The following is a 26,837-nucleotide window of genomic DNA, read 5'->3' as shown; positions in this document are numbered from 1 at the left end:
ACAGCTCTGCCCCGGCTCCGCAGAGCCCCGCAGCAGCTCGCCGCAGCCCGCTGTGGGGCTGGGCACGGTGCCTGGGCACTGTGCCCCACGGCACAGCCTCACCCCCCCGTGCCCCATGCCAGATGGGGCAGGGGTCTGGGCTGCAAAAGCACCAGGGTGGGCAGGTTCCCTTCAGCCTGGAGCTTCCCCCCGGGGCACCGAGGTGCCCCACAGCGTTGCAGCTCATGGGCACCGTGGGGCAGGGCAGGGTGCAGGTGTGGGTGCCATCTGGCAGCTGCGTGGTGAGGTTGCTGCGGGCTGTGCACTGCAAACACTGCCAGCACCCCCCTGCACACCCACCCACCCACCCTGTGGGTGCCCTGGAAGTGGGGGGCTCAGCGGGTCCCCAGCAACTCTACAGAGCCAGGCCTGTGCCCCCCGCTGCTGCCAGCCCCCCCGGCAGCACCCTGCCCGCAGCAGTCCCCGTGCGGCTTGGGGGGGCTGAGTGCGAGAGCCGTGGGCGTTAAAACAGGAACCGCGGCCCCCGCTTCCCGGATCTCGCTGGGGTTTTTTTCCAAAACATGAACAGTGCAGGAGGGGAGGGGGGGGGAGGCTGGGCAGCGGCCATGCTCTCGGCCACCAGGCCTACCCACAGTGGGCAGGGGTCTTGGCCACAGCCCCCACTCCCCCCCTGCACTGAGCGCACACATGCCCACCATGGGCAGGCTCAGGGGTCTGGGCTGGACCCCCGGGCTGGACTCCTGGGCTGGACCCCCGGGCGCCTGGGCTGGCACGGTGCCACGTCAGGGTGGCCTGTGTGCGCCGGAGATGCTCAACCGAGGTTTGGGCAAACCGTGAGCCCTCCGGTAGCGCCCTGCCCAGGGTGCCACGGGGCATCGCCAGTGCCAAGGGGCCCTCTCTGCCACCCCTGCCCCCCCAGCCCACCGGCGCCTGCCCCGGGAAGGGCGCACGGTTGAGCCGAGGGCCGGGCAGGAGCAGGGCAGAGGCTCCGCTGGCAGCACCGGCTGCGGCAGCACGTGCGGTGCCTGCCGTGATGGGGCTGGGGCTGGGCCGGGCCGCCCCATGCCAGCCCCGCACTTGCTCAAGCAACGGAGAGGACAAATATGGGGCCGATGCTCCAGGCTCTGCCCCACGGTGCCGAGGCCGGGTGTGATTTATCACACTGCCGCTTTCACTGCCCTCTCTCCTGCCTGACCTACGTTTTCCCACCCCCAGCGTGCCCCCATGCCCGATGCCTGGCGGGAGGGCTGGCCGGGGAGGGCGGGGGCAGGGTGTCCTTTGCCAAGAGTGGCACGTGGGTCTGGGGCGAGCAGCAGGGACCCCCACTCTCAGCTCTGCCATGCAGTGGAATGGGGTAGAAGGGTGCTGGGAGAGCAGCCAGGGACAGGCAAGAGCCCGGTGGGTGTTTGCACCATCGCTCCTGCCTGTGCCCCGCGCACCCAGCCACGCACCCCCTGTCCCACCCGTAGCACCCCCACCCCCACCCCGGTCCCAGCCACATGCCCTTCCCCGTAGCCCCCTGGCCATTAGGAGAGGTCTAGTTTGGACCTGCCCCATCCCATCCAGGGTTGAATTCAGTGGGGCAGGTAGAGACACCCCCACACGTCCCCCCACCCGCTGGCTCCCCAGCTGCGGTGCCCCCCTTTGTCTGCAGAGCTGACTGCACCAAACAATGAGCACCCCCTCCTCGGCAGCCCCCCCGCCCCGTGCCAGCACCCCGCTGGCTGCCTCCCAGCCACGCAGGGACAAGGGGCTGCGTGGGGGTGGGCAAAGCCAGGGGAGGGAGCTGCAGAAATGCTGTTAAAAATGAAATGTGCCCTCTTCCCCACCCCCGCCGCCCTGCAGCTGGGACGAGATTACCCAGCATCTGGGAGGGAATTAAGCGGCATCACTTGTGCTTGTTTTCTGGGCTTTTAAAGCAGCAAGGAGGGGGGTGTAGCCCTGGTGAAGGCAGGTTTGTGTTCTTGGTGATTCCTGGTGGTCTCTGTTGCTCTTGGGGGTGTTGGGGCTGGCATGGTGCTGAGCAGGGCTGGCCTGCAGCTCGGTTCCCATCCTCCACCTCACCGCATTGGGAAGCAGGTCATGTCCAGCTCCCAGCATGGCAGCAATGCAGGGGGAGAGCTCAGCTTTCTGGGGCAGCATTGGGCTGTTTAATTAGCAGCCAGCTGCAGCTTTTGGGGCTTATGGTGGCCTGGGGGGGGGGGTGTGTGGAATTTCCAGCACAGAGCAGGTCTGCGTGCTGGTGCCATATCCCTGGGACGTGGCAGTGGGGAGCTCAGGGCTCAGCCCCTCGCTGCCCTTCAGTTCACCCTGATGGGAGGCTGATAGCACCCGTCTCCTCCCTGGCTGCGATGCAGGGAGGGCTGGGGGGGAGCAGGAGGGGGCTCCCCTCAGGTTTGCCTGTGGGAGCAGGCTGGGGTGGGCCTGGGGGGAGGGATGCTGGGCACTGTGGCTCCTTGCAGAAGTGGGCGGCTGGGTGCCCTGGCTGCTGCGGCGAGGGCATCGCAGTGCCCCACGGAGGGCTGGGGGTGAGCTCAGGTCCATGCTGCAGCCCTGGGGCCGCGCTGCCCCCTGCCCTGTTGGGAGGCACCGGCCTGGGTGAGAAAGGCCCTGCAGTGCCCCTGGGGAAGGCAGGGCGGGCAGGCCCTGGGGGACCTTCAGAAGGAGCCTCTCCTCCTGCCAGATGCCAACGCTGGGAACGCGGCCACACCAAGCGCTGGCTTTAGCACCACAGTGCTGGCTCGGCGGGGTGAGGGGATGCAGGTGGGTGGGGGGGATGCCAGGGCTGGGCAGTGGCTCACCCGCACACCCCTCCATCATGCCTCGTGTGGGGCAGCTCTCTGCCCTGCTGCACGGAGGGGAGAGGTTCCCCTCCTGCCCTGGGGCTCGCTGACAGTCCCCAGCACTGGGGTAATCTGATGGGGTGAGTTTAGAGTGAAGCAGGATGCGGCAATAACTGCAAAAGCAAAGGGTGCTGGGGGCTGCCAAGCTCCTTGCTCCAGGAATCGCTCCCCCAGCCCAGGATGGCCGTGCAATGTTGGAATCTGGCCTTTCCCTGCAAATGCGTGGCTCCCCAGGCAGGCGCGGTGCTGCTGGAGGCAGAGATGTTGCCTCTACCTGCCTTCATTCAGATCAGCTCATGGGGGAGAGCAGGGGAGCTTTCCCGACTCGTTTCCCCACCTTAAGGGGGGGGGAAGAGAAGCAGTTGCATGACATAGAGCTTCACAAGAGGCAGCACTGGGGGGGAAAGTGACCCAGACAGCCAAGAATCTGCTCTGCTGTCGTTTCTCATTCCTCCTCTGCAGTACAGAGGGCTTGGGGAGAGCTTGGGTTACAGCCTGGCTGCTGTTGCCGGCGGAGCAGGGAGGCACCGAAGGGGGACGGTGCAGGATGAGCTCATGCGAGGGCGCGGGAACCTTCTGGGCAAGGCAGAAACGTTGATTCTGCAGTTCAGGGGTTTCTGCAATCGTGGCTGTTCCCGCAGAATCCCAGCTCGCTCCGCCACGCTGCTCCTTGTGTCAATAACAATAAAGCTGCTCAGGAGGGGCTGCGCTTCTCTGCAGATCTCAGGGTGATTTACGGTCCCTCGCCCTCCCAGGCAGGGAAATGGCAGCACACGGTGACTTGCTGAGGAGCAGAGGGAGGGAGGGGGGATAGCGGTGTCCCCTGCAGGGAGCTGAACCAAAGGCCACCCTGCACAGGCTTGGGCAGGGGTCCGAGACCACCAGCCCCACTGCAAATCGTGGCAGCCAACACCAGTGTGCTGGCAGTGCCACCCGGTCCCTGCAGTGTGAGTGAGTGCGTGGAGGGAGCCAAGGGGGGTGGAAAAGCTCCGATTTCCTCTGGCACCCAGGCTGGCTTATCTCGGTGTGTATTTCACCCCTTGCTGGGGAGAGATACTGTGTTCCTGGCAGGTTTTTTCCCCTGCAGGCTGTGGATAAAAACCTTCCTGCATCCCCAGCCCTCTGTCCTGCAAGGTCACTCGGTGTTTGCGCAGAAGTTTGTTTATTGTGTCCTTGGGTAGCATCTCCTGACCTTAAGAACTCCTATGCTGCAAATACTCTTAGATGATGATTAATGAGAGCTTATATAACCGAGATGAGTCCTTAATACAGCTGGTAGGTTGACAGGAGTGAAGGTGGGAGAGAGGAATGCACGTCTCTCTCTACTGCTACTTTTTCCACACCAGAAGTAGCTGTGTTTTGTACAGGGCACCCTGGCAGATGTGGATGTGGGGGTGGCCAGGCAGATAGCCCACCTACAGAGCCCAGCGGGGCCTTGCCAGAAGGGGTAGCAGCCAGGGCAAACCCCCGCCTGGGTTTTCCGGGCAGCCCGGGATCCCACGGATGTGAGCAGCCCATGCTGGTGCAGCAAACCAAGTCGCCCACGGCACAGGCAGCCTCTCCAGCGCAGCGGCGCCGGGAGGTGAAAGGTTTTATGCCAGTAAAGTATTGCTACGTAACCAGTGGCTGTAACGTCAGTGCTGATGCCTGCAAACTGGTAATGCTAGAAGGAAAGGGTACAAATCCCACTGCAAATGCCAGACCACGGCCCACGCTGGTTGACGAGGCTGTTGCCAGAGCTGCTGTGTGCTGCAGAGCCGCTGGCCTCCGGTGATGGTAGCCTGCGTAGGGGAGCGGGGTTCGGAGAGGTGTGGGCTCTGCAGAAAGCCTGGCCTCTTCCAAATGTTGCTGAAGGCTCTAAAGAGGAGCTGAAAACTGCAGCCACTGCAAAAGCAAATGACAAGAGCTGCTGTGCTTCTGAAAAGGCTGACGCAGTTAAGGGGGGGACACAATTAAGGGAGGCTGAGTAGTGCTCTTTGCAGGCCCCTGAGACAATGGCTGATCCGAGGTTATTCTCACACGGAGCTGTTAATGGCACGGAATTGGTCTGTCCTTCTGGCTAGGATGGCAAAACAAACTGCTTGGACCAAAGTGCGAATCCCTGCCTCTGTGTCGGTGTCAGATCCCAAAGCCAGCTTGCTTTGCAAGCTGTGATCCCTCACAGACGTCCCCCGTGTGTTTGTCGGGACAGAGGCAGGGCCAGGGAAACATCGGTACCATCTTGGCTGTGCAGGTGGTCAGGCTACAGACAGATCCTCAACGCAGGTGAACAGCAGCACAACTTGGGGCATCAGGGCGCAGCCCTTACTGCTGTGTGCCCCAAAAGAAGTCTTACAATTTTTTAGGTGTGATAGCAGCACTTGCATTCAGTTGTTGCTAAATTTCAGCTCTATTTGGGCAGGTATGACAACAGAGGATTTAGTTTTCCATAGTCTGGCTGAGAAGCACAGCATCAGTCCCTGATAAAACTGCTTCCAAGCCATTTACATTGTTGCCTGGGTTACCAAATGCTATTTTCACCATCTTCCTAACCTCAGCCTGGGTGCACTGGCATCCCCAGCCCCGAATCCCTTCCTAACCTCAGCCTGGGTACAGCAGCATCCCCAGCCCCGAATCCCCTCCCTGGAGGCACAGAGCATCGTGCCAGAGCTCTGTCCCAGGACTGGGGTTTTGGGGTCCAGAGGTGTGGCTTCCTGGGCTTTGGTTCCCACCAGCCTTGCCAGGGACAGGTCTCCCGGCCCTGCTTCCCCCGAGCTGGTCAGGGTCTGCCCCCTTCCTCCTCCTGGGGCACCTGGACAGCCCAGCACAAGGGGAACAGGCTCTACCCTTTGGGAGACCTTTCTGAAGGAGCTGCCTGGGGCCGATTGCTCTGAGCTCGCCTCTTCCTCCTCGCAACCCTGGCAACTCTTGCAGACAAACCCCCTTAGCCCCTTGGCGTGGAGTCTACCTTCCTCACCACCAACTTTGTGAGGTGAGCTCTCGACGAGCAGCAGCCAGGGCTGTACCTCCTGTGGGTGATGCCTTCTGCACCTCTGCAGCGCTGCTGCCTCCCAGATAGAGGATCCCTGTCTGCGGGCTGGCCCCCTCGTGCCACGTGCAGGTCCCTACCTCCGTGTGAAGTGTTGTGCCGCTCTAAAACAAGGTGGGGTTGCTCTATAACCAGCTCTGGAGTCACTCTTTGCTGCCGTGACAAGGATGGAGCGATGGAGAACTGGAGCCCCGGGGTGGTCACTCACTGCAAGGGGATGGTCAGAGTTGCTAGGAAGATGCACAAGATGGAGGTAAAGCCGGGAGTGGCAGAGGCTGAGCTCACCAGGGTGGATTGGGAGCGGAACTCATTTCCTAATACTCCAGTTTGGGTATCCCCACGCTGCTGTAACCCCCCTCGCCGCCTTACGGCAATATGTGCCAACCCAGATTTCATGCAGCTCTTTGCAAGCCTTGCTGCGGATCTGATCCCTTCGCTCGCGGTGGCTTTGTCCTACAACTTGGTAAATCCTGGTCACAGTAACTCACAGAGGAAAATGCAGCAGCAACGCTTCTTGCCATGGCAACCGTATGATTGCGTCAGGGCTTTTTTTTCAAACTGCAAAGCTGGATAAGCAACTCCCTCAGGGAAAGTAGTAAGAGAGAAGGGAATATTTTTTTTCCTGTGGGCTTTGGGACTGCCAGTTCCCAAATTCAGAACCAGCTCAGTATTTCACTCCCTGCTTCAGAGTCCAAGGCTGGCAATGAGACTGCGCGTGGTCACACAGGGCAGACTCACTGGGGATAGGAAGGGCTGGGGGAGCGGCCGTCCCCTGCAGGGAATGGCTCTGTGTGCTTTCCCCGTGCTGGGGAAGCCTCTCTGCTTCATGGCGTAGGCTGACTTTGCAGGGAGATCAGGAAGGAGGAGGAGGTTTGGTGGATGGAGGCCTGGGGGGCGGCCCTGGTTCAGTCCAGACTCACATTCCCTCTTTCCCTGCAATCCCAGCAAAAACAAAGGGAGAGGAGGTGGCTCTTCCGCCAGCGCCGTTTGTGCTGGCGGGCTCTGCGGCAGCAGCTGGGCAGCCCTGCTCGCCCCCACCGCCCCTCCAGCTGCGCCTCTGCTGCTGTGTTTGCAGGAAGGGTGGTCCCGCATGCTTCACTTAGGCTCAGGGGGAGGAATGCGATGCTGGAGCACAGAGCAAATGTGGGCTACGTGGATGTTTTTGTTTCTTCTCCAGTCCTGCTGTCATGGAGACCATGTGAGCCACAGCCCTGAGAGCAGACCATGAGACACCCAGCACTTCTGCAAGGCTTCTGGGTGCCCACCTGCCCCCGAGTGCTGCCCCTGTGCTCTGGCCCACCCTGCTCTTCCCCTGTTCCTCCTGAGAGCTCATCTCCCCAGCCCTCGCCTGAGGCAACAGCACCCGGAGGAGCGCAGGGCTGCTCTAGGGTTTGGAAACCTCATCAGAGCAGTGCCTGGGGCAGATGCTTCTGCTCTGCCCCCAGCTCCAAGCTCCTCAGTCTCCCAAGCAGGTGCCAGGGCTGCAGAGCAGGTTCAGACTTGGCTGCTGCATGGCTCTGGGCAAACGCCAAACTGCTGTGTGCTGTGAAAAAGAGCTGTGAGTGCAGGGGACTGGAAAAAGGTCCCTACAAACCGAGACAGGAAGCATTGCTCAGTGGGAACCCCCACCAAAGAAACCCTCGGTGCTGTGGGAAGGGCTGCTTGGCTGCAGGATGCACCGAAGGCAAAACCCTCTTGGAGGCAAGAGAGAGGCTTGTATAGATCTGGGAACCACGATGAAGGGAGAGCAGGAGGGGAGGCATTTAGCACATCTCATTATATCGGTGCTCCCCAAACATATTTCCATGTCCCACTAAACACTGGTGTGCTGCTGGATGGGAGACTCTTTCAGGAAATAGGTGTTTTCATTTATGTGATGTTTGGTACCATAATCTCTGTCACTGGAAGTTTTAAAAAATGGGCGAGAAAAACATCTGTCAGGCATGGGTTACTTTATTCAGCAGACAAGATGATCCCCAAGATCCCTCCAGCCTCTTGTGATTTACGGTTTAACGATGACTGCATACTGCAGCCTACGTGTATGAAGACACAGGCTCTGCTTTGAAGAGCGCACAGTTCAAGACAGCTATTTGTGGTCCTTGACGAAGCGCTGGTGCTTTCACCATATTAGGTCACTGCAGCCACAGTCCCTGCTCACAGACAGCTACAGGTGATTTAAAATGGGCTTTGGCCAGAGAAAGCAAACAACGATGCTCTGAAACTCATGGGGTATTCAGGTGTCCAGCCCCCTGGCAGGATCGGTGCAAAGTTAACTCTGCATGCTCTTTCCTGGGTGTTGAGTGCTTTGGGACCTTCTGGCCAGGGGCTGTGTTGGTGCCAGCCACTGCTGCAGGAAGGTTTGCTCTAGTGACATAAATCACGCCCATTATGTCTCATTGCTTAATTAACTGCTGTAACAACTTGTGAAATCTGCCAGGTGAGCTACCTGCTGGGTTACTCCCCAGCACTGGTTTCAGCTGTAGCCCCACGGTATGGGTTGAGATGTCCCCATACGGAGGCCGGCCCCGAGCCCCTTGGGCAGGGCAGGAACCCCTGCCTGTGCTGGGCGGGCAGAGCGGGGCTGCGGTAGCTGCCTGCCTGCAGGCTGAAGTGACATACGTTGCATCTAATGCCCTGGATCAGGCAGGGAGGAATAAGCAGATCTGGAGCACAGGAAACCTCCTGAGAGCTGCAGAACTCGGACGGGAGCGGAGGCGGCACAGGGGATCTTGATTTGGCCTGGCTCTCGCCTTGTTTCACAGGGCGACTCTGTTGGTGTCAAAGGAAAGGCATTGCCGCACGCCCAAGTGAGATCAAAATCACACTTCTGGAGACAAATCCAGGCAGAACTGCAATCACCATTCACTGTCACAGGAGCTACGCCGTTCCCACAAGCCTTTCATCCTGCTGGGACTAAAATTCCATTGAAGCAGCAGAGGAAGGTTAACAGCGCTATTTTCAAAACACCCGACCTGTGCTGGCTTTGCACGAGGAGTTAAAAAAACAATTAAAAACGGTGTTTGTCCCTTAACGTTTGCAGTACCTATGGTCTCGGGTTGCTCCTCCCCTCCAGCATCCCAGGGCGGCTGTCCTCGCTGTTGCTCGGAAAATGGCTCCGTGCGTCAAGGTCACTTTATCCACCCTCATCATGGACCAGAAATGCTCATGCTAATGCGTCTCTAATTTAATCAAAATGCCATGCCAGGGACACAAGCTCAGGGTTGGGCTCTCTTTTTCTGTCTTGAAGGGCAAAACCTGATTTGCAGTGTCTAATGGCAGACAAGCCTCCTTGCTCTTCCGGGCCGCAACTGCTGCGCTGATGGACCACGCAGCTGCATGCAGAATTAGGTAGAACTAAAAAATAACCCAGGCTTATTCAATAATTCAAACGCAGAGTTTAAAATTAAAATACCCTCCTCAAATCAGGAAATAAGTTTTTTCATTTGCATAAAATATTGTAGTACTTTATCCTTTTAGTCACAGTTTCATCCTGTTTTTAACTATTGGTCTAAGATTTTCTGTGTTGAATCTCCTTTTGCTGCAAAACATACCAGATACACTTAATTATATATATATATATATAAAATGTATATTATAATTACTCAGTGCTGTTAATTTGCTCTCGGGACTGAAAAGTTGTGAACTTTTTTCACAGTATGAAAATCATAATAATAATATAGGATTGGGAGCTCAACGATACTGGGTTTTTTTACTTGCTTGTTAGCACTTTGGAGGCAGCTGGCAGCACGAGGCTGCAGTGTGCTGTCCCTGCTGGCCCCCTATGCCTGGCAAAACTGCCGATGGCATAAGCACCATAACACAAAACACTGTCTGTGTGCTGTTGTGAGAGCTGCGTTGAGGAGTAACAAAACACCTATTTTTGTGTGTACAACAGCTGAGGTTCAGGCGGAGTGCAATACTGAGATTCCTCTGTATTTCATAATTACTATAGGTGCTTGTGTACAAAACAACCCTTTTCCTGTAGATCCCAAAAGGTATAGTAACAAATCAGAAAGGAAAAGCCCAATTTCCTTACTCTGTGAGGCACAGAATGGGTAGCTGCTGCTTTTACAGAACAATAGTGGGCAGAAGACTTCTTTGTATTTCACTGTGGTTTCTTTTTGCTCTCAGCGCTCAGTTAGGAAATCTGTCGCGTTATCTGCAGTCAGTCCTGATTTTAAAACCTCCAGCGTTACTATTCTGTGCAACCCTGCTCTGACCAGGAAAGACTGGAGGACTACAGAGGTGACAGGACGGAAGGGGGGAGGCTAGGCACACGTGTGCAGGTGTGTGCACACTCCTGCTGCAAACTGTAAAGGAAATTACCAAGTAGTTTTCTCCAGGATTGAGCTGACCCGGGCAGGGGGGAGCAATGAAGTGACCTCCAGAGACCTGTCCTCGCCTTGTTTTCTTCCACCCTTTCTTTCCAGCTCTTTTCTGCAAGACGCAGTTTTCCTCCTGTGCGTCTCTTCCTCTCAGAGGTTTTAAAATAGTTCTACATTTTCTAGATGAAACTGTACTTATATGAAAAACTGGAAAAAAAATTTTTGTAGGTCTTTTTAAACCAATGTAGTCCATTCCAGGGACATGTGTTCATCTTTGCCAGTTTCCACTTTCAATAAGGAAGTTTTTAATGCTGAAGACGTTTTTACCTTAGAAAAACACCAGGGTGGGCTTTTAAACATTTCAATAAAAATTGGGCTGAGCAAAGTCCTTTTATTAGTATGTTTTATACGAAACCATTTATGCCTTGAAACCAGCGATCGGGCTCCTTTTTACATTCATTGTGCCGTGCTCTCCCAAGCATGTGTGGGGGTGTGGAAGAACCAGTACAACACTTCAAAGGGAGAAGCTGCCTCGCTGTAAGGATTATTCACCCCGCGCTGCCACAGGAGGCAGGGAAGCTGCAATTGCTGCCGCACCCTGCGGGGCAGGGAGAGGAGAGCGGCCTCCCCGGGAAGCTCTGCCGGCTTTGGGGGCGGCGTGTTTGCTGAGGCATGCCAGGGGGTGACGAAGACGCGACCCTGGGCCTACCAGGGACAGGGGAACCTGCTGCCACGCCATGGAGCCACGTTCTGGTAGCGAGTGCCGAGGCCTGGGGAGACATGGGGACAGGCAAGGCCTCCGCAGGACGCGGGGGACAGGCCTCCCTCAGAGGAGGGGAGAGGAGGCGGCAGGGCCCTGACGGGCGGGCAGGCGGCACGCAGGGCAGTGGAACGAGCCTACCCGGCACGGGCGGCACAACGGAAGCAGGACGGTCCAGGAACAGCGAGGAGGCTGGGGCTGAGCCCGGGTCCGGTGACGGGCAGCACTCGCCGCCCAAGATGGCGGCGGCCCCTCAGGCGGCCCCTTTGTCTGCAGCAGCCGCCGCATTGCCGCGAAGGGCGCGAAACTGGGGCAGCGCGGACACGCCCCCCTCGGCGTGCGGCCACCAGGGAGGGCGGGGCGAGAGCGGCCGCCGGCCAATCGGCTGTCTCCACTTCCTTTCTTCTCACAGGGGCTCCCCCGGCCAACGGTCTCCGCGCTCCCGACCAATCCGCGCCGCGCCCCGGGCCCCGCCCCCTGGTGGGCGGAGTGGGCGAGGGGCTGCAGCATTTTTGTTTTCGCTGCCCACTGCCCGCGGCCCTCGCCGCGGCTCATGAATATTAATAGCACCCGGCCCAATCAGCGGGTGCGGCGGCGGCAGCGCTTTGGTGGCGTCACTCGCCCCGCCTTGCGGTGGGGGGGTTAATCTGCGTATTCATAGGATGGGCGGGGCACGGCGCGGGCGCTTATAAGCCGCCGCCCCGCCAGCCTCAGCGTACATCGCGCCGAAGCTTTGAAGTGCTGTGTGGACCCCGCACCTCCAGGCACCGGTAAGGCGCCCGCTGCGGTGGGCGGGCTGCGGCCGGGGGGGCTCGGGGCGCCGGAGCTGGAGGAAACGTGTTTTGGAAATTGCGGTCTCGCTCGCTGCCTGGGGGGAGTTGGGAGCGGGGCGCCCGTCCTGCGCCACGGGTGTCCCCTGTGGCCGCGGGGAGCCCGGCGGAGCCGTCCCGGCCGGCTGCGGTGGGGGGAGGGAGCCGGGGGAGGGGAGAAGCGCGCCCTCGGAAACAAAATGGCGACGAGCTTCGGCCGTGCAAAATGGCGGCGGGCGGGAGGAGGGGCGGCGGGCTGCGCCTGCGCGCGGGGGGCGGGCCCGAGGGAGGGGCGGGGGTCCCGCGCCCGGGCGGGGGTCGGCGCCGCGGGCTGCGCCTGCGCGCCGGGCCGCTGGCAGCCGCGGGGCGCCGGGCCTGGGGGGGGAGGGGGGCGGCGCGGCCCGGGGCCCCGCTGCGGGGAGCGGGCCGAGGCCCCTGCCGGTGTCCGGGCGGCCTGCGCGGTGCGGCCCGCCTGGCGCTCTGCCGCAGGCCTGGGGGCCCGGGCCCCTTTCCCGGGGAGGCGCTGCGGCCGGAGCCGCTCTGCGGGCTGTGCCTCCGCCATGCGCAGCCCCGCTTCCCTGGAGTGCCAGTGTGTGGGCCCTACAAGAACGGAACCGTGTTCTTGTGGTGTTGAAACAGATAGAATTTTCCAGACGCCATGAAATTACATCTTTTGATACGCTGACCGACCCCCTGATACATTGATTTTGCAGGTCAGAATGGCATCAGATGAGGGAAAACTCTTTGTCGGTGGACTGAGTTTTGACACCAACGAGCAGTCATTGGAACAAGTCTTCTCTAAATACGGACAAATTTCTGAAGGTAAAATTGCAATAGCAAGCTGTGACCTTCTCCACAAATTTATCGGCTTGCACAGGTGCTGATGCGTTTTCTCTTTTTTGTCTCCTGCCCGTATAGTTGTTGTGGTGAAAGACAGAGAGACTCAGAGGTCCAGAGGTTTCGGGTTTGTTACTTTTGAAAACATAGATGATGCTAAAGATGCAATGATGGCAATGAACGGAAAGGTAAGGAGGCCTTGGGGCAGATTCTGTATTTTCTAAGGTGTAGTAACAGAATCCTGAAGGATGTGCTTCTGTTCAAAGCTGTGTAGCAAACCAGATAAATACCAGTGCCTTAAAAGAATAGAACAATAAAAATAATTTCTTAGTGATTTGTGACCTAACCTCTCTAACTGAAAACCAGTGATGTTACAGGAATGTATGTGCTGTGTGAATGTGAATTTACTTAGGTAGTTGGTTTAGTTGTGACATTAAATAATGGTAAGAACTAGCGAATTCTGGCACTGTTTAGCTGACGGTGAAGGTGTGTAACTAACTCCTTGTACATGTGTTTTGCTATTTAAGTATCGAGTTGGCTTATTGTTTTTCTGTTTTTTAGTCCGTAGATGGACGTCAGATCAGAGTTGATCAGGCTGGAAAATCATCAGAGAACAGATCTCGTGGCTACAGAGGGGGCACTTCTGGGGGCAGAGGTTTTTTCCGTGGGGGCAGAGGTCGGGGCCGTGGCTTCTCTAGAGGTGAGTGTGTTTCAATAACCTGACTCGTGGTGCATGAAGTGGTCATGGTATTTGTCAGAGTGCTTAAAAAGAACAACCAACATGGTCTGGTGTCTGTTCAAGGAGGTGGAGACAGAGGTTATGGCGGAAGCAGATTTGATTCCAGAAGTGGAGGATACAATGGCTCCAGAGACTACTATAATAGCAGGTAAAGTCATCACAACCACTAGTGGGTTGTTGTTGTGAAACTCTTTTGAGCCCATTGCCTGTTTGACGTAAGTGTCAGTAGGCTCTGGAAACAACTGAGCAAATACAAAGCACGTGAATGTTTTCTAACAGCAGGAGTCAAGGTGGCTATGGTGACAGGTCTTCAGGAGGATCCTACAGAGACAGCTATGACAGTTACGGTAAGTCTTGGTTCAAATGGGAATGATGAGTACGTATGCTGTAGGAACTCTAAACCTTCTGACCCTGTACTTGAATCTGGAAATACTGAAAGGCTCAGTTGGACTGTACCACTGTTTTCTGCTCTTGCCCGTAAGAACCAATCTGTCAGGCTTTGGACGTGGTTGTGCCGTTTAAATTTCTAATTTGTAATGCATGTGTAGGAGTTGCTTGGATCTAAGGCAAAGCAAGTTTTTAAAATGCGTTCCTCGAGCTTGAGACTAAGACAAAACTCGGATGCCCTAACAAACTTTAATCAAGGGTGGGGGAGTTCTCTTTACGATGTAGCGAACTAGCACTAGCTTCTGAAATAATGCAAGGGAGTAAAATGCTGGAACTTGTCTATGCTTCAGTGCCTTTACAATTGTGCCTGCTTCTTGTCCTCAGCTACACACAACGAGTAAAAATCCTTCCTGACTCAAGATCGTCCTTCCAATGGCTGTATTTATAAAGATTTTTGGAGCTTCGCTGAAATCGTTATTGTGTAGTACATCTACTTGTATTTTCACTTTTGTAGTATTATCAGTTCTAATCTTGTCAAACACAGCCTGACAGCTTCTGATATGAGATGGTCTAATTAGACTTTTCTTTAAGAAAGCTCTGCTTTCAAGTGTTTTTAATCTTTTTTTGAAAGCATTTCAGATTTTATTTTACCCTTCGTGATGAGCCAAGGTGTTTTTTTTAAAGTTGTGAAGTTGGGGCCCCAATTCAGTTTCTTTTGAGATAGAAAGGACCTTTAATTCAATGTTCACTGGAAGCTGAACAAGCTGTGGACTTTTTTTAAGTGCATTACCTTCGTCTTTTGTAACATTCCTTTAGTGTAGCAAGGTAGGAATGCAGCCTGGGTACAAATTGGAAGGCAAACCACCTTGATATATCTAAAGAGAAACTTGCTTGTATGTTCAACCTGCATAACGGTATTTTTACTGTTGTAATGATGTAAATTACCCAGAAATAGACTTGCAAACTTACCATAAAAGAGGTTCTTGAAAATGTTTATTTATATTGTCCTTTTTTACTGGAAGAAATATGCATATTCCATTGATATTGTATTTGAAGTGGTAAAGGATTCTTGTATACAGTTTTCTTTGGCTTTACGAAGCCTATTAAAAGACCGTCTGAAATGAACTCTGTTCCTGACATTTACATTTCATTGCACAACACAATCTTCGAAGATGAAGAACAGCCTAAGCGATAGGGGATGCCAGAGGAGAGGAGAAGACTAGTGATAGTGTAAGAGCAAGCCAGATTTATTGACCAGTTGCTAGAATTTAATCTTAAACCGGTCTTGGCATGTGAATTCGTCAACATACTTTCACACAAGAATAGTCAAAACTTGTCTAGAGGCAGAGGACTGAAAGTGTATACCTTAGGATGTGCAAGTACTTGAAGCCTAAAGTCAGGAGTGGAGGGAACGCTAGTGTTAGGTAGGATAATTGATGTTTCCTTAAAACACTGAAATAGCCTACATTGAAAAGCTGTAGTTGAAGAATCAGTCCTTTAGTAACTGGACTAGTTACTAGCTTGACAGGAGTGTTCAATGGTAGGTAAATTGCCGTAATTAGCTAGCTTTGTCATTGCCTTACAAGTTCTAAGAATTCTTTGCTAGCATATGGAAACTGCAGTGTCCTTGGAGAAAAGAAGTGTTGTGCCTCCAACAGAAACCTCTGAGACGAAAGCTGCTCTCTTGGCTAGTTCATATGTGGAAATAGTCCTGTAATTCGAGGTAACTCCTTTTGCTCATGTCCGCATCCTTCCTCTTGTTGAGAGCTCATTTGAAAGTCTAATGTACCTGTGAAAATATTCCTTTTGACAATTTTGGTCAACTGATGGAAAAATTTTAACCCATGCCGTATGCAACCTTTGGCTTGTGGCACAACTTCAGTTCCACAGATCAGAGTTGGGCATGCAGTCATGTCTTGCTAGTAGGTATGGAAGCAAGATGGGAAACGAATTCCCTGACTTGATATGTGTTCATCTATTGAGAATCTTCCTAGACTTCATTAAGTTGCTCACTTTAATTGTAGCTTTCTTTGCCATCCTACTTGTTGCCATTAACTTTTTCCCATAGCCCACACCTCCTAAGCAGCCATGTCAAAGTGGTTAACTCTCTGCTTAGGGATCAAATGATACATTGGCTGGCATATCAAAGGCATCAGCCAGCCCTGGAACAGTTTTCCCAGACTGTGCTTCTGTGATGTGATGGGTTCAGCGAATGGCTTGTGAAACCCTCGTATCTGATGTGACTTGTGTTGGGGGGGGAGGCGGGTGGCAATGTAAAAGTCTCTGTTTGATATTTTTATTAATGCATCTCTGCTTTGGCAGGCTGAAGAGAAGATGGACACTCAACGCAGAAGCTGAGTGGGGATTCTGAGGACAGGAGAGTATGTGTTCTGAGGAAGCAGGACCGAGATGCGAGTATGCCAACCAGGTAACGTCTCTCCAGTGTGCTTCTCGCCCCCTCATCTTTTCCTGAAAAAAAAAGTTTGGCTCTGTTACTGGTTTTACAGTGCTGTTCTCCAGGCAGGAGTCTGACCAGTAGTTTCTAGGTGAGATTTCCCACGTTCTTCGCCCTCAAATTCATTGTTTTAATTTTTATTTCAGCAGTGAGACACATCATCAGAGAAGATCAAGAAGGACAGCCGTGGACTGACAGGAGTGGTGGAGATGAAGAGCTTTGAGCAGTGTGACGTGATTTTTATATATAGGTCAATTGAACAAGCAAATAAGTTAGAATAAAATATTGCAATGTGGAAAAAAATGAAATCTCTGTAGTACTTTTGTGGGGAGGTCTAAGAATATTAGACTGTGGCCAAGGCATACTGTAGAAATCTAGTTCCCTAGCGTAGAGCCCAGTTAAAAGTAAGAAATAAGAAATAAGCCAAGGCTGTTCTGGCTGGGGAGGTTGACAGAGGGTGACCTGGCTTTAAGGGCAGTTTGAGGAAGAAATTTGATTTGTATCATTGTAACCTTGAAGTTGTTGGCCTAATTACATAAAGTTTGTGTGGCTGTGAAACTTCAATATAGTGAAGCAGCTACATCTGAACGCAGCTGCTGGATGAGCAATTATGTAAACAAGGAGTCAGTACTTGCACAGAACAGAAGCTGCTGCTTCCTGTTGAAATTGTAACAAATACAGGTTTCTAATTTGCACTAAAAGCTTTTTTTTTTTCAACTTGGTCAATGAATTATTTCTTCCCATACACGTCAAGAGTAATCCAATAGTTTTGCTGATGAAGGTTGAGATGTGGTACTTGGTGCTAGTCACAGAAGTGGCTGCACACATGTAGAGTTTTACACCCTGCAAAATTTTCAGGTGGGACATGATGCGTCTGTCCTGCAACTGATGATTCTGTGTTTAAGTACTTGCTTCAAGATAGAAAGTTGCCTCGGATCTCCCATCACAGTGAGGTGGCTATTTGCAACTTCACGGTTTGGGTTTTAACAGATTCACTCAGGGTTTTTTGGGGTTTGGTTGGGGTTGGGTTTTTTTTTTGGTCCTGGAATTTTCGCTTTTCTAGTAGAGCAACTTGTATCAGGTGAAAACCATTAGGTGCTTGGACATAAACAGTGAGTGAGGTGAGTTATGGAAGCGGTACTGAACCATGCAGCTTTTGAGTACTGCAGTTGGAAGCCTCAGCTATATGGTAGGAGCATCCAGGCTTAAAAATGGTAGTAAGGTAGTACTAGTTAGGATAGTAGCTGGTTTCACTGCTCTGATTACTGCCACCAAGGTGTCCTGTACCGATGGGGCAAAGCATGAGCTGCCTAGGTGAGGTATTAAGAAAGTACAGTCTTAACAGCTGGAAATTAAAAAAAAAAGTTTTAAAACACTTGCAGGTGATGAAAAAGCTGCAGAGCTGGAACAAAAACTACTGGTATGTGTGAAAGGGAAATTCGGCCCAAGATGAAAGGTGCCTCAGCTGCCAGTTGTGGGGACTGTGATTGTGTAGTCATTCCTTCGACACTGGATTAGAACAGCTAATAAAAGACTTGGTGCCGTCGTCCCTAATTAGCAGATGTTGCCTTTTATTTGCAATGGCTATTGTATTCTGCAGAAACTGTTCTGTGCAGGAGTTAGAAACACCTGGGTTGTGGTGGTTAATTAAGGTTCCTGGTTGTTGTTCTCTTAATTGCTGTAATTTTGGTTGCCCTGCCTTGCATCCAAGCAGCTCGCTCTTGCACCTGACTTCCACACAGTGTGGTGGTAGGCACCCAAAGGTGGGGTTTTGCTCGCTCTGTAGAAGGGCAGGTAGGGTGCAGAGCAAGGGGATTCACGTTCCCTTGCAGGAAGTTTGTGCTCTGAAATATTTTCTCTGGTCTGTTGCCCTTCACCTGCTCTGTATTATAAACTGTGAAGTTACTGGGAGAATTTTGTGTTAGTTAAGGTGTGTGCTGCAGAGTGCAAATTTTGTAACCCCAGCTCTCACGACGGGCATTTTCCTCCTGCCCAGTTTTGTCCTTCAAAATGGCCCATAAAAAACGTAAGCCAGCCAGACTGATTACCCTTTCCTTCCACCGCTGTCTATACACATACCCTGTATGTACAGAATATTTGTTCTGAATTCGTTTTACTCCCTTGCTACCTAATCCCTGTCTTGTAACAAAGTCAGATGAGTGCTGGTTGCTGAATTCCTCCAGCTGATCTTTGGCTTCATCTCTTGTGTGTCATGAATTATAAGAATTCTCTTAAGTAGTGGTGGATGTTTTCTGATATATCACACTAACTCAAACTGTCCTTAACAGCCTGAAGGGTAAAGATTTACCTTTGATACAGAGTGGAAGCAGCACAGATGATTTCTACTACCCTGCTTCTCTGCCCCGTTGCTGGCAGGGCTGTGAAATGAGCACTGCCTTCCTGAGAAACCCACTGGAACCGCGCTTGTGTGGCTCCAAGTGAATTAATGCACATGCCTGATGCTCGTGAAAAATGAGGTCTTGTTCTGTGTTAAATCCTGCAAGTGACAGCTCAATAACGAGGAGGATTTATCCTGCTTGAGAGGCTGACAGCTGTGAAGGTATTTTTGGCAGTTTGGATGGGAGTGGGGCAGGAGGCTGCAATGTGAAAGCAGTAAGTTTCTGATCTCTGCTACTCCTGCCCACTTCTTTTGTGTTAATAGAACACATTAGATTGATTTATCCTGCCTTTTTTCTCCGCATTTTTTTAATTGATGCTTCTGGTTGTGCTATGCCCCACTTGAAGGGACGGTCTTCAAAGGAATGTATTGCACAAAAAAGTCTGCTCGTATGGCCTCAGTGCTGTGAAGCAGGGCTGCGGTGCCTTGTGCTGCTGCTCCTGCTCCGATGCTTGAATCTGGAGCAGATGGGCGTGATGGAGGCCAGACATTGTGCTGGTATAAAGGAACTAAAGTAAGGGGTAAAACCGGCTTTAAAAACTTGTGCCCTAAGAAAGGTCTCGCTCGGGAGCCCTAGGCATGCAGGGGCTGGGGGGGGTGGTGGCAGCAGGGTGCCCCCAGCCGCCCCCCCTCCCCCCCGAGGGCTTCTCGCCCAAAAGCCATCGCAGACCAGAGCCCTGTGGGCAGAAGGGGGTGGTTATTAAGCTTGTTTTCTGAAACCTCCTTTTCTTTTTCTTTTTGTAACCTTTTTCAAATTACCCAAGTGAACAGAACTTAAAAAAAGAAATCAGCTGACATGCTTTTGGGGGCTGTTATCCAGCAATTCACCGGTGAGGATTTTTGCATGTTAATGGAGGATGATATCAGGCATATATCATTCATATATATATATATCTCTCAGATATAGGAGCATGAGAATGTGAAAAACCTTTGCTGATAAAAATGCAACCAGGTGATGTGTAAACATTCAAGCTGTAAACACACACCAAGCGTCGTTTCAAAGGCCACCCTAAATAGAACGCCTCGATGCTTGAATGCAGGCAGGAATAATTAATAGGTGCAAAAATAGAGGCCTAGTTCGAGGTGCTGCTATTTTGCCAGTGCTAATTATGGCGCTGCACTAATGAGTTGTTGCTGGGGCGTGGGGCTCAGGCCTGGTGGGACACTTGGGTTGGCTTAGGGGGTGCCCGGCCCCTTTCCAGGCAAAATGCTCCTGCTTTTAAATTTTTTTTTTTCCTTCAGGCCCTGTGTGCCCGGGCAGCTGGGCCCTTCCCCAGAGGCTCGGGGGCAGCTGAGGGCCCCCCCGTCAGTTCTCTGTCCTGCTCCAAATGCGTCTGTTCGAAGTGGGGGGGACGGTGACCCTGAGGGTGAGAGTGTTGCTGGGGGGGTTATGGTGGCCCTAGGGGGGTGTGGCGTTCCTGAGGGACTAAGGGCGGCCCTGAGGGGGTTATAGCGGCCCTAGGGGGGTAGGGCGGCCCTGAGGGACAAAGGGCGGCTCTGGGGGAGGGTTATGGCGGCTCTGAGGGGGAGCGGCAGCGGCGGGCCGGGGTGGAATGGCGCCACCCCGGAACGGCGCTGCCCCGGAACGCCGCGCTCGGCTCCGCCGGGCCCAGTCGGTGCCTGCGCCGCGCCGCACCGTCCCGCCGCCTTCCTGCGCCCGCCCCGCCGAGGCGCCGCTCAGCGCCGCCCGGCCTGGCCATGCTGCGGCCGGAGCTGCTCTGCCTCCTCCTCCTGCTCGGCCACGCCGGCCGGGCCGCCTCCCCCGCTCCTCCGGCCACCCTGAGCCCGCTCAACGGCACGGAAGCGCCGCGGGCGGCTGCGGGTAACGGGACGCGGCCGGGCCTGCCGCCGGCGTCGCGGCGGCCGCCGGGGTCGGGGCTGCCGGCGGGGTCGGGGCTGCCGGTGCTGAAGCGGGCGATGTACGTGCTGAGCGCCCTCTCGGCGCTGGCCGCCCTCTACTTCCTTCTGCGGGCGTTCCGGTGAGTGCTGGGCCCCCCTCCCTCTGCCAGGCCGGGGCTGGCTTCCCTGCGCGTCCCTCCGGCACTGCTTGTGAAATGCTGCTGTACATTCACGCCGCTGTTAATTGACTAAGCTAATTAGCCTTAAACCATCTCCCGGCCCCACCCGTTTTGCCCTTTGATTCATAAAGGCCCTGCCGTGTGACAGTGCACTGACTCTGTGCTCTGTGTCCCCCAGCCCTAGGTCAGAGGGACCCAGAAATGAGCACAAAACTCATTCCAGGTTGAAGAAACCTCAGCGCAAGAAATACGGCCTTCTGTCAAATTACGATGAGAACATAGAGATGGCCTCTTTTGACAGCGACGAGGATACGGTGTTTGAAACGAAAAATTTGAGGTGGTAAGCGGGTGTTTTGTGTTTCTCTTTTCCTCGCAAGGGGCTAAGACTCCTTTTCTAAAGACCTGGGAGCTTTGGCACAGATCCTGCAACCAGATCTGCATAAATTAAACTTCTGTGTGTGGTCTCTCTGTGTTGGCACACAGACTTGATCTTGCCTTTCTTCATTTTCTGACCAAGTGCACTGAAGGGGACGTACCCCGGGTTGTTCGGAGCACTGCTTTGTTTAGCAGGCTCGTAGGAGGGAGAGACAGCCCTTGTGTCCCGTCTGAGCCTCTCTGCATTAGACAGGAAAACAAAACCTCCTGTTTTCTTCAGTTTAGGAATTGCTCCCAAGTCACATCGCAGCTAAAACAGTCCCATTCCTGCTTTCACAGCGATGCAGTTTCGTCCTGTGGATCAACCAGAGTTTGGTTTCTCTGGAGGATGTTTTTTGGAAGCTGAGGAGTGTTAGCTCACTGTCTGGCCTCTCAGCTCCCCCAGCTGTTTTGAGGTTGGTAGTGATCTGTCACTTTGTACCTGCTCACTCTGATGCCGGGTGTCATCTTTTTTCCAGATGATTTGGGACCAGCGGCACCAACTGCACAGACTGACCAAGAGGGTGCAAGTCCAGTGGAATCACCAGTGCTCAAGTTTTATTTTTTTATATTTGCTTATAATAACTATTAATTAACAGTACAAACACTTCCATAGCTGGGGCAGGGGAAAAGGGGAACAAACCTGTTTCTTCACACACATTTTTTGGGGGAAGGTGGAGCTGCAAGCTAAATGATGCTGCGTTGGGTGCTGTTAACTGTGCAGGAAAATGTAACTCCTGGATGAATGCTCAGCATTTGAAAAGTTACTGCTCTGGACTCAAGTGCTGCAGCTGTGTCTGCTGGTATTTTGTAGGTGCTCATATCCCTCTCTACTGACTGTGGCAGTCAGCTTGAAGTTTCAGGCAAGTGGATTCCTTTTGCAGGCGGATCCTCTTTCCTTCATGCAGCATCAGGTTACTCCTTTAGAACGTGTCTCTGTAATCAGTTCTGACCTAGTAGGAGCTGGGAGAACTCTCTTTTGTCTGTTACACTTGTGGTGGGTGTGGATAGTGCTGTGTTAGTTCAGAGGGAGTATAGCTTTGGGAATGAGTTAAATGCATCAGTTTTCTTGTAGTTGCGGGGTTAGCAGTTACACATGGTAATACAGGTCATGGGTTTACAGAACAAAGACAGGTTTACAGATGAAAGGTGCCGCTTAGCCCAAAGGAGCATTTCTCCAAAAGAAGAAATTTGTTGTGTGGTCTGTGGAGCTGTGAGTGTTCAGACTGTTATGCCCAGCTCCAATGGTGCGTTCACCAGAGAAATGTGTGACATCTACCAAGCTTCTGGATTCTGAGCTTCTGGCTCTTGTCTGAAATCACCTGAGGAAGAGCTGGAGTGCTGCAGTTTGAGCCGAAGAACTTCAACTGCTAGTGTGATGAGTGATCTGTCTCTGAGCATCTGATGACTGGAAAAGGAGGACCCAAACGCCTAAGAACTGTGATTCTTAAGCCGAGACAGCCCTGGCTCAATCTGTTTTTGTAGCGTACTGGAATTTCACTCCATTTGTGGTACTCAAGCTATGTCCCACTGTCAGCTCAGCAAACCGGAATGTTTCTGTGCAGCCGGTTGTGTTGATATTTGGGTTCTCATTGTGTAGGACCCAGTGTGAATGTGTTAGAAGGTCATTGTTAGGTGGATCTGCTGCTAAAATGGTGAAAACTGCTTGCTAAGAGCTCCTGTTTATGGCATGCCTTGCAGGGAAAGCCCTTCCTTGAAAACTATGGGCAGTGCAGATCTGCCCCACTTCCACCCAAAACTGGTAGTGCCTTTGTTAGAAGAACCCAAGGGAGTTGCCCTTCGGGCCAGGGAACTCCCTGCTTGACCTTACTTTTCAGATGAAGATTGAGAATGTCTTTGGGGTAATGGCTCCTTTTTTTTGGTTAGCAAATCCTCTAGATAAGGGGACAAAACTGACACTTTACAAAAAGAAGGGGGCAGAAGGGATATCCATATCAAATAGCGAGGACAAATGGTTTTGCTGCCAGTCACCTGGTAGCTGAGGGTCTAGCTACTGCTCTGAAATCCCTCCCAAGGCAGCTGAGGGAGTGGTGTGATCCTGGTGCTCGCCTCTGGGAGGGCCAGCGTTTCTCAGTGCAGGGTGGGTGACGTTTCCTGGAGAAATGTCATCCCAGGTGCTGGCAGCTTCGTCTTGCACACGTGCAAAAGATTTTAAAAAATACATATATTTTTAGTAATGCTGTCATGTGAACACAGCACTTGGATGTGCCCTAATTTCATATCATTTGTATCCTTTCATGCCTCTTTTAGGTACTTTCTGCTTGTTTAGCTGATGCAGAGATGAAAGAGTTTGCTGCGTTCCTCTGTGAGGTAGCAGTAATGGCTAAATCTGGCCGTTGCTGCCCCTTGGGTGATCAAGAGAGCTGATTTGTTTGATTCCTGGTAGCGTAGATACTGCATAGGCTGGCAGGTGTGTGCGCATGCTGATAACTTTCTCTGGCTGTTCAACTCCCTCTGCAAAGTTGTTTCTTGCATTGTACTGAAGCCAGGTAAGCTTGACTGTATTTCAGTGAACTGATGTGCCCTGGCTCAGCGTTTTGACTGACAGGTGCATTGGCCTTTCTTTATTCTGAGGCAATTGATCATACTTCAGGCTCTGTTCTTCATCGGACAGATGGGTTTTGCAATTTTGAAGTTTCCTTACCTTGCAAGAATGGATGGGTTTGGTTTTTTTTAATGTTAAAAAGTTGAATGATTTTGGTGAAAGAGGGGACCTCAAGCTGTACGTCCTGCCATAAAAATAATTTTGATAGAATTTGATTTTGCTGTAATGGTTATTCAGAATGTGAGCACGTAAGGATGTGGAGGGATACATCCAGTGCACATAATGAGGTCTGTATTCTGCTACTATGTAGGCAAATGGTAATTTGAAGGCCTGGAGGGTGTGCCAGCCCAGTGTCTGTGTGCCACGTACATGCTTTCAAGAGTCCTTCTGCTGGCTGTGGTTAAAGTGGTGGAGAGTAAAAAGGTGATCGTGGGGCTGTAGCGTAGCATTGCTGTCAGTTTTATTCTGATCCCATATTGGCTGGAGACGGGTTTGAGTTGTAATCCATGACCCTGTGTGGCTATTTCCATTTTCACTTGGAAGCATCCTGCATCTTGGAAGCAGTTGGTAGTCTGGATTTGCTCTTCGCAGACCAAGACCTTACGTTCCTGCTCCATTCTAAATCGTTGTTAAAGGCATTTTCTGAGAGGAGAAAACAAAGATGCTGATTACAGATCTGAGACTCCTTCGAGGACAAATCTATTGCTCGGCACAGCTGTTGCTGATCTCCATTTCTCCTGGAAGAATAAATTGGAGCTGTCGCAGCAGGTTCTCCTCACAATGGTGGAACAGTGCACCCATGGGCAATCAGTGCGAGGCCAGTGCAGGCTTTTGGGAGGTGGATCTTGCTAATAATAGTGGCTTTTAAAGCCTTGTGTTACGTTTCCATAATAAGAGAACAGTGCAGTAGTTGCTTCAGTTACGGTTTACTTTATGTGTATTTGATACCTGTGTTGATAGCCTGGTAGGTCTCTTTGCAACGGTTAGATCTTCTAGTAAGTTTTTCAGAATAGATTTAAATACATGGATGCAAACAGATGCACATGTGCTCTGAGCATGCGAGACAGCTCCGGCCTGGGAGCTGCGCAGCTGCATCAGTGCAGGGTTGTGCTTGACTGAATACTGTGCTGCTGCTCGGAGGAATGTGTGTCTGTCCCTGGGCAGGCTGATGCCTCACCAGCTACTGCTGCACTTTTCTTTCTCCAGAGTGAATCAAGGTGTTAGTGGGAGGCTCTGTGGGCTCAGGCTGCCCTTCCTTGCTGGCCTGTGCAGGGCTCCTGCCGATCCTTGCCAAAAGGCTGTTGGGAGTTGATGGGCACAGGGTGATGAGGACCACGAGTGGAGCGCGTGGTTCCCTGCGATGCTGCGCAGTCACCAGCCTGCATGGGTCACAAGTGACTGCTACAGAGTTCGCTTGAAACAATCGCTATTGTTTAAGCCAAAGCCTAATTTAAAAAGTTTACGTAATTGCCTCTCTGATCTTCTTGGAGGGCTGTATCGAATCCTCTACTGTTGATATTGAGCTACTAGGCAAATCGACTGGACTGTCTGCTGAGGTTAATGAGATTGACTGAGAGCGATATGAGCATCAGCTCTCTATTGTTAATAACATGCTTCTGTTTTGTTTCATTTGTACGTGTGACTGGAATGGGATCTGCAGTGCGAAAGTGCTGGGAGATGGACCTGTGGGCTGAGCAGATTGCCAAGAAGTCAATAAAACAGCACTTCAGTGCATTGTGTTGTCTGTGCTCTCAGAAATGGAGGAGCTAGTCTTTCACCCTCCTGCTTGAATTGTTGATTTATTTTTAAATAGCAACCAGTCCTGTATTGATTGATTGTTTTACTTTCGTTTACAGCATTCCCCCCTTCCATTGTGTCTTGAAACAAACGAAATAAAGCATTCCGTTTCACCCGATTCCTCCACGGCAGTGTGCTTGGCTGCTGGCGTTCGGGGTTGTGCTGTGGGGCCGTCTCACATGGCTGCCTGGCTGCTGAGCCGATGGGATGGTGCTTTTATGGAGCCTTTCTCTGCTCAGCTGCCCTAGCTGAGCATTGCCTTGCGCTCTGCTTGGCAGTAGAGGCACACTATCAAAATGTTTTATGTGTTAGATCCACACATCTCTCTGCCTACTGCTCACCTTCGCCGATCATCTCAGGGTTTGTTTCAGTTTTCTAAAGTCTCCTCCTGTGCTTTTCTCCCTGTTCTTACATGAATCCCTTTTCTTGTACAGAAGACTTCAGTAAAATCCCTGCGAGGGTGATCCCAGCAGATCCACGACGGAAGAACCAAATTATGTTTTGCTTATTTGGGAGTTGGGAAGGAGAGACTCTTCCCCCGGATGGGATGTCCTGGCTCCTCAGTGCAAAGAATTAAAGCCTGAACAAATTTAAGGGTGTTGCCTGGTACTGGCATCTGCCTTTCATCCATCTTTGCAGACTTTGGTTGTGTAGATTAGTGGCACTGAAGAAACGAGAAGCCGAGTTCCCCAAGTCCCACTCTGCTGCCCTGCTTTCGGTTGTGTCCCCGTGTCCTGTGCACAGGAGGCTGCTCGCTCGTCCTGGAGCATGGCACAGCCGTGGGGGGAAGAGACTTTCATTTGCTTCGTGTTTTCACCTTGTCCCTGGCAGAGGCTTCTGTTGTGCTGTGCAAAGAGGGCACTGGTGTTTGGCAGGGAGCTGGCAGAAGAGGGGCCGGGGAGCAGGGGAACCCTGTAGATGGCACTCACAGACCAAACATGCCAGTTGATGGGGCACTGGCAACACCTGGTGAAGCTGAAAGTAAATCCTGATGCCTTCAGAAAGGCCAGCCTTCCCTCAGGCAGCTCTCTGGGAATGAGGTGGAAGTGTCCTCTCAGGGGCTGTGTCTCTTGGCTTTGGGGTCAGGGAGCAGCAGGTTTTGGCGTGGATCTTTGGGAGCTGTTTGTCTGGAAAGTTTCTCCCAGCTGTGGGTGCTGCTCTCACCCCTGGCTTTACCTCAACCAGATTTAACCCAGCCCTGTTCATACTTGTTTGCAAAAGCTTTTTATGATTCTGGGACAGACAAAAGTCTTAAGACACCCTAATTTGATTGAATTAAGCTGTAGGCTCCCTGATCGCACGGGAGCTTGCTACTGCAAGGGAAAGGCTTGTCTGTACAGGGCGCAGAGTCACCTTGGGCTGGTCCAAGGCTTGGCGTAAACCCCAGGAGGACTAAAGCCCAGCCCAGAGTTTGCTCCCTTCTCCTTCAAGTCATGTTTCCCAGCCCGCGTGCCTCCAGTC

At 52.7% G+C, this 26,837-nt stretch overlaps 2 protein-coding genes across 8 annotated transcripts; both read left to right on the top strand.

Moving 5' to 3' along the window:
- The first annotated feature begins 11,573 nt into the window (after positions 1 to 11,573).
- Positions 11,574 to 16,491, top strand: CIRBP (cold inducible RNA binding protein). 6 transcript variants are annotated; one of them, XR_013927554.1, is made up of 8 exons: positions 11,574 to 11,726; positions 12,479 to 12,587; positions 12,684 to 12,790; positions 13,164 to 13,302; positions 13,405 to 13,489; positions 13,624 to 13,688; positions 16,051 to 16,156; positions 16,330 to 16,491. XR_013927554.1 is itself a non-coding variant. In XM_080383843.1 (7 exons), the coding sequence occupies exons 2-7, from the start codon at positions 12,485 to 12,487 to the stop codon at positions 14,127 to 14,129; spliced, it is 516 nt and encodes a 171-aa protein (XP_080239969.1). In that variant the 5' UTR covers positions 11,574 to 11,726; positions 12,479 to 12,484; the 3' UTR covers positions 14,130 to 14,853. The 6 variants fall into 6 exon arrangements, 4 of the variants coding, with proteins under 4 accessions (XP_080239969.1, XP_080239968.1, XP_080239967.1 ...); XR_013927555.1 differs by having other exon boundaries at positions 13,621 to 13,688; XM_080383843.1 differs by lacking the exons at positions 16,051 to 16,156; positions 16,330 to 16,491 and adding an exon at positions 14,113 to 14,853.
- A 3,592-nt stretch (positions 16,492 to 20,083) lies between these two features.
- On the top strand, positions 20,084 to 25,494 carry FAM174C (family with sequence similarity 174 member C). 2 transcript variants are annotated; one of them, XM_080383846.1, is made up of 3 exons: positions 20,084 to 20,560; positions 20,778 to 20,936; positions 21,493 to 25,494. In XM_080383846.1, the coding sequence occupies exons 1-3, from the start codon at positions 20,280 to 20,282 to the stop codon at positions 21,494 to 21,496; spliced, it is 444 nt and encodes a 147-aa protein (XP_080239972.1). In that variant the 5' UTR covers positions 20,084 to 20,279; the 3' UTR covers positions 21,497 to 25,494. The 2 variants fall into 2 exon arrangements, with proteins under 2 accessions (XP_080239972.1, XP_080239971.1); XM_080383845.1 differs by having other exon boundaries at positions 20,095 to 20,560; positions 20,778 to 20,939.
- The last annotated feature ends 1,343 nt before the right edge of the window (positions 25,495 to 26,837 follow it).

Source organism: Falco punctatus (genome assembly GCF_963210335.1).
Source record: "Falco punctatus genome assembly, chromosome: 4".
In the NCBI taxonomy this organism is placed as follows: Eukaryota; Metazoa; Chordata; class Aves; order Falconiformes; family Falconidae; genus Falco; species Falco punctatus.
Note: the sequence above shows the minus strand (reverse complement) of the source record. Positions and strands in the feature narration are given on the sequence as shown.

Bases quoted from the DNA above. Each gene is read 5' to 3' on its own strand.
- CIRBP (XM_080383840.1), top strand. From the start codon at position 12,485: ATGGCATCAGATGAGGGAAAACTCTTTGTCGGTGGACTGAGTTTTGAC. The intron at 12,588-12,683 runs GTAAAATTGCAA...CTGCCCGTATAG, and splicing joins ATACGGACAAATTTCTGAAG to TTGTTGTGGTGAAAGACAGA. The intron at 13,303-13,404 runs GTGAGTGTGTTT...TGTCTGTTCAAG, and splicing joins GGGCCGTGGCTTCTCTAGAG to GAGGTGGAGACAGAGGTTAT.
- FAM174C (XM_080383846.1), top strand. From the start codon at position 20,280: ATGCTGCGGCCGGAGCTGCTCTGCCTCCTCCTCCTGCTCGGCCACGCC. The intron at 20,561-20,777 runs GTGAGTGCTGGG...TGTGTCCCCCAG, and splicing joins TTCCTTCTGCGGGCGTTCCG to CCCTAGGTCAGAGGGACCCA.